Source organism: Mesoplodon mirus (genome assembly GCF_964341445.2).
Source record: "Mesoplodon mirus genome assembly, chromosome: 10".
Lineage (NCBI taxonomy): Eukaryota > Metazoa > Chordata > Mammalia > Artiodactyla > Ziphiidae > Mesoplodon > Mesoplodon mirus.
In genome coordinates, this window is record NC_138986.1 from 15,272,696 (window position 1) to 15,285,092 (window position 12,397).

At 41.7% G+C, this 12,397-nt stretch overlaps 1 protein-coding gene across 3 annotated transcripts in view; it reads right to left on the bottom strand.

The window, feature by feature from the left end:
- Nucleotides 1-12,397, bottom strand: part of MTHFD1L (methylenetetrahydrofolate dehydrogenase (NADP+ dependent) 1 like) — a 198,655-nt gene that overhangs the window by 133,824 nt on the left and 52,434 nt on the right. For all 3 annotated transcript variants that reach the window (XM_082633842.1, XM_082633840.1, XM_082633841.1), the window contains 6 exons: nt 12,131-12,267; nt 10,651-10,697; nt 8,304-8,411; nt 7,348-7,422; nt 5,453-5,555; nt 1,632-1,708 (listed from right to left, as the gene is read on the bottom strand). In XM_082633842.1, coding sequence (XP_082489968.1) covers nt 1,632-1,708; nt 5,453-5,555; nt 7,348-7,422; nt 8,304-8,411; nt 10,651-10,697; nt 12,131-12,267 — 547 coding nt within the window. The remainder of the gene's footprint in view (nt 1-1,631; nt 1,709-5,452; nt 5,556-7,347; nt 7,423-8,303; nt 8,412-10,650; nt 10,698-12,130; nt 12,268-12,397) is intronic.

A 12,397-nucleotide genomic window follows, 5' to 3' on the forward strand; every position in this document is an offset into this window, starting at 1 on the left:
TTTCCTTTAATACAGATGATTCCTGGCTTTGATGCTCCCTTTTCCGTGTCTGGGGACCTGATTTCTGACAACCTCACCCTGTCTCTAGACATTCAAGAGAGTAGGACATAGGACATGCTGCTCCTTGGCTTCCTGTCCTGAAGTCTCTCACAGGATTAGTCCTGAAGTTGTCCAGTGTGCAAATGACAAAAGGCTGCCCTTTCCTAAGTGTCACAATATACTGCTTTTCCTTGCACCAGGTGCTTTTCACTGCCAGCCAGGAAGCACAGTACACAAGCGAATCTGTGACTTTGATGTGAGCTGCCCCCCACGGCTGGGCCCCAAAGCTGAGACCAATGTATCCACTGGCTGTGTCTCAACACAGGTGTCCCAGGAAGGTGCCTGTGCACCAGTTTTTTTGGGAGCTGTCCCCATCCCTCTCCTGTATCTGAGAAGTAGGGTATCTAATGCCTTTGAATTTAGCAACCCCCTCCAATACTTCCACCATATTTTGGTTTGTGCTTTTCTCCACCCATCCAATTCCATCTTCCTATCTTTCAGAAGCTTTCCGAAAGAGTATGGCCATGACTCCGGTTTTCTAGCAAGGATACTGACTATTTGAAATCTGTTTGTGTGCGCAAGTTCCAGGATTTGGAGGAGGGATGGAGTAGGGGCTTAGCTTGTCTTCTTGATTCAATCCTCATATTCACTTTTTAAAATTTAACTTAATTTTTTTAAGTTGAAGTATAGCTGATTTACAATGTTGTGTTAATTTCTGCTGTACAGCAAAGTGATTCAGTTCTATACACACACATACACACACACACACACACACATTCTTTTTTATATTCTTTTCCATTATGGTTTCTCACAGGGTATTGAATAGAGTTCCCTGTGCTATAGGGTAGGACATTGTTGTTCAGATTCACTTTTTAATTCAAATATTTCAAAAGATCCAAAAGTCTATTTGGTATGAGAACTGAATACTATAGTAAAAGTGATTCTTTTTAGGTTACTAAAAACTTAACAATGTAAAGGCCATAAATCTAAAAGTGTCTTAAGCTATAAAGTTTACTACAAAAAATAATAATTTAGAGGCCTGCTAGGCCTGGCTGAAAAATTGTAGAATGAATTTATATTCACTAAGCACCATCACCGCACCCTGGAGACCTATTAAAATGAAGGTGGACATCATAATTTATCTTCTACATTTTCTGGATTTGGGTAATAAGACATTATCCTTAACAACTTCTCAGGCTATTAAGCCAAATAACTGGGTGTTTGTTCTTTGGTTTATGAAACGTGAGTAATGTGTCTGAGATTTTCATTTTTCAGTTGTTACGCAGATATAGTACTAACTGGGTGGGTTGGCAATAAAATATGTTAGAATGTATATTCAAGGGACACCCTGAATGGCTCTTACCAGAAACACAACTAAAATCACACAGAAAAAGGATGGCAAAATAATATTGGAGACTTTCTGTCTCCTGATGATTTCCCAGTCCTGCTGAGGGACTGGAAGAAACACCTTGACTCATCAGGGGCCCACTGGTTACTGAGGGTGGAGGAACAAGAAGAGAAATGTGGAGAACCAGCTTCTGGGCCGGTTTATGTGCAAGAGCAGAGTCCTCCCTAGAGAAAACACCACCTACCTGCCGAGAATAGCCCTTCTCTGTGTTTCCCTGCCCGATGGTTATTTTTCGTAGAAATCGGTCATTTGTATCTATGACTGGAAGAGAAGAGAACAGAGCATCAACAAGCAGGAACTGGCTGCCCAGTGTGTGTCTGGCATTATTCTGGGTGTTGCAGAGGCAGCAGAGATCAAGAGATAAAGTTTGGCTTCCCTGAGCTGATGATCCCGTGGGAGGATCACAGAAAGGGGTCAAATAAACTAGGGATCACCCAGCCAGCAAACCAAGGAGGGGATATGACGGCGTGTGTTGGGAAGGGGTTTGGGGTGGGGTGCCGTTTTGAACAGGCAGTAAGGAAAAGCATTTCTGAAGGAGTGTCCTTTTTACACTGAAACCTGAGACACAAGAAGAAGCCAGTTAAGCCTCTCTGAAGGTTAAACATTGAACAAACATATGACCCACCACTTCCATGTATATATCCAATAGAACTGGAAGCAGCTATTGCACACCCGTGATCATAGCAGCATTATTCACAACAGCCAAGAGGTGGAAACAGCGAAGTGTCCACTGACAAATGAATAAACAAAATGTGGTATAGACATATAATGGAATGTTATACAGCCATAAAATGAGTGAACGTTTGATATATTATGATACAACATGGATGGACGTTGAAAACATTATGCATAATGAAATAAACCAGATATGGTATGATTCCACTTGTATGGGGTTCTTAGAATAGGCAAATTTATAGAAACAGAGAGTAGAATGGTGATTACCAGGGGCTGAGGGAAGGTGAGGACTCATTATTTAGGGAGTGTTGAGTTTTTGTTGAGGATGATGAAAAGGTTCGGGGTGTAGTTAGTGGTGATGGTGTAACCATTCCAAGCCTTGGCCTATATGCCATTCGTGGCACGTATTTAATGCCATGAATTACACACTTACGAATGATTAAGATGATATGCTATGTATATTTTACCATATAAAAAACCCCAAATAGGGCTTCCCTGGTGGCGCAGTGGTTGAGAGTCCACCTGCCGATGCAGGGGACACGGGTTTGTGCCCCGGTCTGGTAGGATCCCACATGCCGTGGAGCGGCTGGGCCCGTGAGCCATGGCTGCTGACCCTGCGCGTCTGGAGCCCGTGCTCCACAACGGGAGAGGCCACAGCAGTGAGAGGCCCGCGTACCGCAAAAAAAAAAAAAAAAAAAAAAAAAAAGATAGCTATTGATAGCTTGATATTGGAGTTTTTATGTAAAACAGATTGTTTTATGCCTTGAAAAAGCTGACTACCTAGGGAGACAATAGACCTGTATGCAGAAAACTATAAGACACTGATGAAAGAAATTAAAGATGATACCAACAGATGGAGAGATATACCATGTTCTTGGATTGGAAGAATCAATACTGTGAAAATGACTATACTACCCAAAGCAATCTACAGAGTCAATGCAATCCCTATCAAATTACCAATGGCATTTTTTATGGAACTAGAAGAAAAACTCTTAAAATTTGTATGAAGACACAAAAGACCCCGAATAGCCAAAGCAGTCTTGAGGGGGAAAAACGGAGCTGGAGGAATCAGACTCCCTGACTTGAGATTATACTACAAAGCTACAGTAATCAAGACAACATGGTACTGGCACAAAAACAGAAACATAGATCAATGGAACAAGATAGAAAGCCCAGGGATAAACCCACGCACCTATGGTCAACTAATCTATGACAAAGGAGGTAAGGATATACAATGGAGAAAAGACAGTCTCTTCAATAAGTGGTGCTGGGAAAACTGGACAGCTACATGTAAAAGAATGAAATTAGAACACTCCCTAACACCATACACAAAAATAAGCTCAAAATGGATTCGAGACCTAAATGTAAGACTGGACACTATAAAACTCTTAGAGGAAAACATAGGAAGAACACGCTTTGACATAAATCACAGCAAGATCTTTTTTGACCCACCTCCTAGAGTAATGGAAATAAAAACAAAAATAAACAAATGGGACCTAATGAAACTTAAAAGCTTTTGCACAGCAAAGGAAACCATAAAGACAAAAAGACAACCCTCAGAATGGAAGAAAATATTTGCAAATGAATCAACGGACAAAGGATTAATCTCCAAAATATATAAACAGCTTATGCAGCTCAATATTAAAAAAACAAACAACCTAATCCAAAAATGGGCAGAAGACCTAAATAGACATTTCTCCAAAGACATACAGATGGCCAAGAAGCACATGAAAAGCTGCTCAACATCACTAATTATTAGAGAAATGCAAATCAAAACTACAATGTGGTATCCCCTCACACCAGTTAGAATGGGCATCATCAGAAAATCTACAAACAACAAATGCTGGAGAGGGTGTGGAGAAAAGCGAACCCTCTTGCACTGTTGGTGGGAATGTAAATTGATACAGCCACTATGGAGAACAGTATGGAGGTTCCTTAAAATACTAAAAATTTAATTACCATATGATCCAGCAATCCCAGTACTGGGCATATACCCAGAGAAAACCATAATTCAAAAAGACACATGCACCCTTAATGTTCACTGCAGCACTATTTACAATAGCCAGGTCATGGAAGCAACCTAAATGCCCATCGACAGAAGAATGGATAAAGAAGACGTGGTACATATATACAATGGAATATTACTCAGCCATAAGATGGAATGAAATTGGGTCATCTGTAGAGACGTGGATGGATCTAGAGACTGTCATACAGAGTGAAGTAAGTCAGAAAGAGAAAAACGAATAGCGTATATTAACACGTATATGTGGAACCTAGAAAAATGGTTCAGATGAATGGTTTGCAGGGCAGAAATTGAGACACAGATGTAGAGAAAAAACATATGGACACCAAGGAGGGAAAGCAGTGGTGGGTGGGGGTGATGGTGTGATGAACTGGGCGATTGGGATTGACATGTATACACTGATGTGTATAAAACTGATGACTAATAAGGACCTGCTGTATAAAAAAATAAATAAAATAAAATTTAAAAATTCAAAAAAAAAAGTTGGAAAACATCTTGTCATAGTTGCTACTAAAGTAAAAGCAGCTGTGATTTAATTCTAAAAAAGAAAAAATAAATAAAAGGAATACACACCATATAACTCTTCGGTAGGTTTTATCAAGTGCTATTACCACATGCCTATAATTATATATTACCGCCTCCATTTCCATCTCTAAGACACCAGGGCCCAGAACAGGTATGTGACTCGTGGAGGGGGAGACACCCACTCAACGCTCCTGACTCCACATTTAGTGCTTTTCCCCACTATTCCACCCTTGTGGAGGGCAGTGCGGGAGAAGTGAGGGGTGTCACAGCCAAGAGGCAAACAGGGAGGTCAGGACAGACATCCCTCTACTCCACATTTGAAGTGCTGAAGGGGATTCTAGTAAGTGGCTGGAAGCAAGAGACTCGGAGAAAAGATTCTGCACTGAAAATACAAATTTCTAAGCTGCTTAGAGCTAGTGGTGAGGAAGAGAGTAAGAAATTAGAATGGCGGGTAGAGAGGGCGGCAGGACAATTAAGGGGAGAGACACAGATATTTTTACCCCCAAAGAGAATACAGGAGGCCAGAGATGAGACAGGAAAAAAGTAATTTTCCTCGGAAATCTGGAAGAGATGGGGTGAACGGGATGAGCTAAGGGTACGGCTTTTTCTCCTAAATAGGAGGCAAGGATAAGAGAAGAGGCTGGTAAAATAAGTGACCGAAATAAATGGAGGGATTATGTAACGCAAGCTAGGAAGACAGTGGGAAGAAATACAATTGTGCGTTTATGAAGAGCTCCAGCTGGAAGACATGTCACCCTCCCCATCTAGCCACCAGCACCTACCTCTCTGCCACGTGACGGTGGAGGGGTCAATGTCAAGACGGGCAAATTTCCTCATTTCCTCTTCTGTCAGAGCGCTCGGATCAGTCTTATTTATTCCCAGTTTCTAATGATTAAGAAGAACAAAATATGTTTTAGAAGGAATAAAAAGCAAGATGGAACCAAATTATCCCTCTACTTTTACCTTCTCCATGACTAGTAAAGCCTTTTTAAAAACTAAGCTGAACTTCAAGTAAATGGTAGGTTAGTCCAACTCATAAATGAATGGGTCCAAACACCTCCTAAAATGGGAGACACAGATATTTGTAATAATACACCCTTCGAATAACAGGTGACAATACACAAAGAATAAGTGCCGTATTGTCTGTCATAGCCTGAGGCTCTCTACGTGGTCACCACGCGCCGTGCACAGAAAGGGCATAAAACTTCCATCTAACTGATGCTCCAGTTCACTAGTTGTCCTTTTTAGACACAAATACCAATCATTTTTTTTAACAATTTCCTCTTTTATTTATTTATTTTATTTTTATTTTTGGCTGTGTTGGGTCTTCGTTGCTACGCGCAGGCTTTCTCTAGTTGTGGCGAGTGGGGGCTACTCTTAGTTGCAGTGTACGGGCTTCTCACTGCAGTGACTTCTCTTGTTGTGGAGCATGGGCTCTAGGCGCGTGGGCTTCAGTAGCTGTGGCACACAGGCTCAGTGGTTGTGGCTCGTGGGTTCTAGAGCCCAGGCCCAGTAGTTGTGGCACACGGGCTTTGTTGCTCCGAGGCATGTGGGATCTTCCCAGACCAGGGATTGAACCCGTATCCCCTGCACTGGCAGGCAGATTCTTAACCACTGCGCCACCAGGGAAGTCCCTACCAATAATTTAAGTAACGATTATGTCTATGTTTTCAAGTTATTTCTAAGTCCACAAGAAAAAAAATTAAAACTTTTAAGGGCTTCCCTGGTGGCGCAGTGGTTGAGAGTCCGCCTGCCGATGCAGGGGACACGGGTTTGTGCCCTGGTCCGGGAGGATCCCACATGCCGCGGAGTGGCTAGGGCCATGAGCCATGGCCGCTGAGCCTGCGCGTCCGGAGCCTGTGCTCCGCAACAGGAGAGGCCACAACAGTGAGAGGCCCGCGTACCACAAAAAAAAAAAAAAAAAAAAAAATTAAAACTTTTAAAGCATCTCTTTGTATAAAGAAAACACTCTAACAAAGTGGTTTTTGATAAAGTATAAGAAAAGAATCTGGGAAATAAACTATAAACGTTGGAGATGCTGAGGATACCATATTGTGTGTTATTCTCAACAAACTGAACTTGGTTCAATAAGAAGCCAGGGGGTGATTTTTTTAAACCAATTCTCACCAACCAGTGGCTGTAGATTATACCATTAAAGTTATTTTTTAGTCTGAAAAAAAGCAAAGGGAAAATCTATGTGATAGTAGGGCATTAAGTAGCAAACAGCACTAGAAAATGGTAAAATGGATAAGAATTAAGAGCACATCCACAAATACTATCTTAGAATCTTGCTACAGTAAAAACTGAAATAGATGAATTTTCAAAGTCTTTCTTAGAAAGTTAAGAACTGTCATGAAAAAGGAAGACTCTTGGCGATCCTCATTTGTTAGCTGACTAGAGTTCTCAGCAGAGTGGTGCTCTCGGTTTATAGATGAAGAAGCTGACATCTATAAGGGTGAACTAATTTGTCCACCTGCTTTTTGGTGCAGGATCAAGGCCTCAGGCCTCTAGTTCTGGGCCATCTCTGTTACATTGTTCTGTCTATTTAGAGTTCAATATCCAAAAAAAGCATCTGAAAACCAAAATCAAATCAAGTTCAAAATTTCTGGTTCTGCGAATTTTTCTGACTTGTTTCCAGGGTATTTTCTTTTTAAAGAACCATTAACTAGAAACTTACTTTCAGCCGAGCAAGTTGAATTTTTGAAAATTCTCTAACACCATTCACTGAAGCAACCAGTCGATTATACAGAGCCTAGAAACACAAAATAAAAACCAAACTCACAAAAGTTTAAGGGCCAACCACGAACTTGGACAATTTACAGAATATGACAAAGTTCATTACATTTATAACCAAACTGTTTAGATTACAGACCCTATTAAAATTCTTGGTTAATGTAAACAATTTAGACTGAAGTTCTGCCATTTTAATAAATCCGACTAGATCTGCAATAATGCACATTGTAAAGAGTTTGTATGAAAATCCATTTCTTGATCTACAGCCTTATAACTACCAAATTAAAATTCATCTCTATATTTATTTTTGGCTTCAAAAACTCACTAGGGAGTTAGTTTAATTGGAGGATGTCAGGACCTTTGTAAAATGTGTCAGAAATTCCCACTTTTAACCATGTTCTATGTCTGAGGAATTAGCATCTAGTAGTCTGCCCCCTTCAGGTGTGTGATTTACCTCTCAGACCCTACAGCCCTGAGGCCCAAAAAGGGGGTCTGACCTGTTTAGCAGGGCATCTAGGATAGCTGCCTGTAACATCAGAATCTTAAAAAGATATCTCTCCAACGCCCTTAGCAGAGACCAGAGATTACACCCATGGGCAAAACTAAGAGAACTTGTCTACCAATTACCTTTAAAACTAAAGGTTCGTCTTGAAGACAATTTGGCTTAAAAAGTGCAACTAGCATAATTCTCCCAATAACTTGGTAGTGGTCGTAAACTCATTTGAGAACCTTACCAAAGTATAGATCCTCTCCTTAAGAAATAAGGACATATATACAATTCACAACATTTTGAATAGAATTTCAGAGAACTTTCGGACTCCAAAAGTTTTTTCATGAATTCCTTAATCCAGGAATCCCAGGATAAGATGCCCAAAATGGCCAACAAGGAGACTTTCTCACCTTATCTGTTTGAGTATTTTCATGCAAAATCCTTGTGTCGATAGCAGCAGCCAACAAGTTATTAGCAGCGGTGATGGCATGGATGTCCCCAGTCAGGTGAAGGTTGAACTATAAAATGAAACAAAAACATCTTTCTACTTGTTTCAAACAACCATTGCAGTTCTGAAGGACTTTCCAAATAAACAAAATATTATGCTAATGACATACCCTTACAATGCTTAGGATATGTTTTCTATAGCCTGAATCCGAAGATCAGAAAATGTCAGTCTTCCACTTGACAACAAAGAACACTTGCACAGACCTTCTATTGCAAATTCTTCCTTTCTCAGGTTAAGAGTGAAACAATTCTGATGGACTTAATGATTGGATTCCTTATTTTGGTTTTCTTTTTTCATGTACTTTTATGCACTGTTTTATAATTAAGAAAATAGTACCATATCAAATGTACTTGGGAATAAGGCAGGGAATAAAACACACAGTAGCAATAGAATAATATAGAATGTGACAGCCTGAGAAACAGAAAAAAAGTATCACTCTCACAACTCTCTATTTCGTTATTTTTCTTCTAATCTTATGTGCACACATGATTATTATTTGTAGAATCAGCATGTTTGTAATTTGCTAACTTCTTCAGATAGTTCTAACTACGCTGTCCCTCAGTTTGGCCCAACTTGGGCCATGCAGGTGATGCCATATGACAGCAGGTCACCAGCACCCTTTCAATACTCGATGGCACAATCCTGAGCTGTTCCCAGGCCACGTTCCTCACACTCCATCCCCAACCTGGGCCCCTGGCTCTGGAGCTTCCTGGCTTGTGACTGTTACTCATCCTCCTGCAGATGTGAGGTCTGGGGCTATTTTTCGCAGCCAAGCCTTGACTATTCTTTCTCACTCCCACCCTCAATATTTGAAGATTATCCAAAATTTCCCTCTAGCTTCCATGATGCTCACATCTCTGTGGGTAAAAAGAAAAATCTTTCCTATTCCTTCAACAAAATCAACAAATACTTCCTAGTGAGCACCTCCTACGTGCTGGGCACACTGCTAAGTGCTGGGGCCCAGGGGGTCTAACTCCTCACGGCCCGATGGGACCACACGGAGGTAAACACAGAGCAGGAGGGGATCCGTGGGATGGAACAGAACCTCGACGGAGCAGGTACCATTTGAAATGTGAGCTGAGCAGGGAAGGAAGGAAAGGAAGGGAAGAACCTTCCAGACTTGGAAGCAAGAGACAACAGGTCAAGGAGTTTGACAGGGTGGAGGCAGGGAGGGTGGCGTGGGAACCTGAGACACTGGACTGGGGGTGGAGAGACGGCCGGAGCGTGACAGAGTAACTGCTGAAACGCAGGCAACAGAAAAGGACACGGGCTTTAGGAAGACTTCTCAGGACCTGAACCAAGAGGCTGATGTGAAGAGTGGAACTGATGGGAACTGGTCACTGGTTAAATCCAGGGGACAAGGAAGTGTTAATACAGGATGTAGAAACTGGTCTTGTAGAAATAAGAATTGACACCATTGGCCTATTTGGACCATTTTTTTTTTTTGGAACTATGGCTGTCCCTCAGGATCCATGGGGAATTGGTTTCAAGACCCCGTAGACAGCAAAATCCACAGACCCTCAAAGTCCCTTATGTAAAACAGCGTAGTATCTGCATATAACATACTCTCAACCTCCGGTATAATCTAAATCATCGCTAGACTACTTATAATACTCAATACAGTGTAAACATTACGAAAATAGTTACCAGCGTGCATTAATTCAACTTTTGCTTTTTGGAACTTTCTGGAAAATTTTTTTTCTGAGTATTTTCAAGCTGCAGTTAGTCAAAACCATGGATGTGGAACCTGTGGATACAGATGAGTGACTGGATTTGATTCTGGAGTCTCAGTTCACAGAAGTGAAGGGTCCAGGCCTTCCTGAATTCAGCAGTAGAACAGATGATTGATGGAGATACAGCTCTGCATCCTCTCATCCAGAACCCTTGAGGTGGGTTTTGGGATTCAGAATTTTTTGGAATGTAGAAAGGTAGTGTGATGGACACATAATTTATTTATAAAACCTTCCAAGCAGGGTCCAGGTCAGCATCCATTAATCAAAAATAATATTTCTGCAGCAAAATATATGAATATTTACACCAAGTGGTATAGACAAAATCCTTAAGTAGCTCATTAACAGTAAATGTCAGGTTTTCCCCCAAAGGGTCATGCAAACATTTCTGGTTTCCAGAGCCTTCAGAACTTTGGGATGGAGGATAAAGTACTGTGGGCCTGTATCTATAGAAGCACAGAGAAAAGGTTCCAGGCGGGAAAAACAGTGACACAAGACGCATGTCTCTTGGAATCTTACCTCTTCCATAGGGATGACCTGGGCGTATCCGCCACCTGCAGCTCCTCCTATCAACAGAGCAGGTACCATTTGAAATGAGTTGCCAAGTACAGGAGCCCCAGGGACACAGCTCCCCAAGCCCAACAGGGAGGCACGTACCCCCAAGATGTAATAAAAACAGGCAGTGAGAAATAATATGTCTCAGGCAAAGCAGAACAGAAGGTGAAGAAAGCTCACCCTACGTCCCACTATATAATTTAAGGACTTCAGTCTCTTTGTTTAAAAGGGGGGTAAGCAGAATACAGCAAACGGCGTTACAGCGAACATGAGATTCTTTCGTTAAGTTATTATTAGATCTATGTGGCTATGCTTCACCTAAACTGCACATGCATTTAAAGTACCAAAAAACTTTCCTAAATAAAATCTACCTGATCAACAGACTTACACATTACAGACTTCTGTCAGTTTATTTTAGTTAATAGCATATATGATTTGTCATGCTGCTATCCCTCAACATAGTAGTTATTACATTAAAAAGAGTTCTCTATGCTAAAACAATGATACCTTCTGTGCCCACATCGTTTTACAGATGACCCTATTTTTTATACACTATTTTGCCTCACGATAATCTGGTAAGCCTAGTACTATATACCTTTTACATTTTTACACATGTGGCTCAGAGAAGTTATGACTGGCTAAAGGTCACACAGCGGTAAGAGACACAGCCACAAATAAAACCCCAGCCTTCTTGTCCACGTCTAGTGTTCACTGCACTACATAATGTATGACATTCTAAGAGTACCTAAAGTTAGGAGTTGTTAATATTTGTAACAGTTATATAAATATAATACTGCTAAAAACCACAAAGTACCAACAACAAGCAGTATTTGCAGCAGTAAAGGCCATCATAAAGTGAGCTGAAGAATGATTCACGATAAATCCATGAAGAAAGACTAGTGACTGTGGAGGGGCCAGATAGCAGCCCAACCACAGCCACAGAGGAAGTTCATCGCATCTCCCGGTCCACAGTCAGTTTCCAGAGCTCCTCAGGGCCCACGCGGCAACTCCAACGACATGAGGCTTGGGGCTGACCTAAGGGATCTCTTAATGGTTTGGATGGAAAGACCTTTCAGCTTGGCTGGGATGACAAAACACCAATATGAAGAGCAGAGTTTCAAAACCGCTCGGCAAAGAAGGTACTGATGAAATGGAAGGCTTCTGCCCAAGGCTGGAGTCCCGAGCAAGAGCCCAAGCATTGCTCAAGGGAAGCAAGGGCATCGGCTTCCTGAGGGGCTCCGCTGAGACCTCCCCCTGAAGCTCTCTCTGCGGGAGGATCATGTTGGGGCGACCTACTGAATGTGCAGGGAGGTGGGTGAGGGGTGGAGGGCTGCGGGAGTGCATGTAGAGATGAAATGTACCATTTCCTCTAGTAAGTTGTAATTCCACATTTGTTGGTGATAGATTTTGCTCTGAAAAATATACTAGTTGTTAAGTAAACTACCTTTCACTCCAAAAGTCGGTCCTTGAGAAGGCTGCCTCAGACAGGCAAAGGAGTTGATGTTCAGGTGCGCAGTCAGTGCCTGCACGAGCCCAATTGTAACTGTACTTTTCCCTTCTCCAAGAGGGGTGGGTGTGATCCTGGTTTGGGGGAAAAGGAATAGTAAATTTAATGTTTTGTAGACAACCTATGCACAGTCAATCTATGGTACAAGAACCAACCCGGAGGAGACTGATAGAGACCAGGCCACTCCAGAATCACTGAATCATT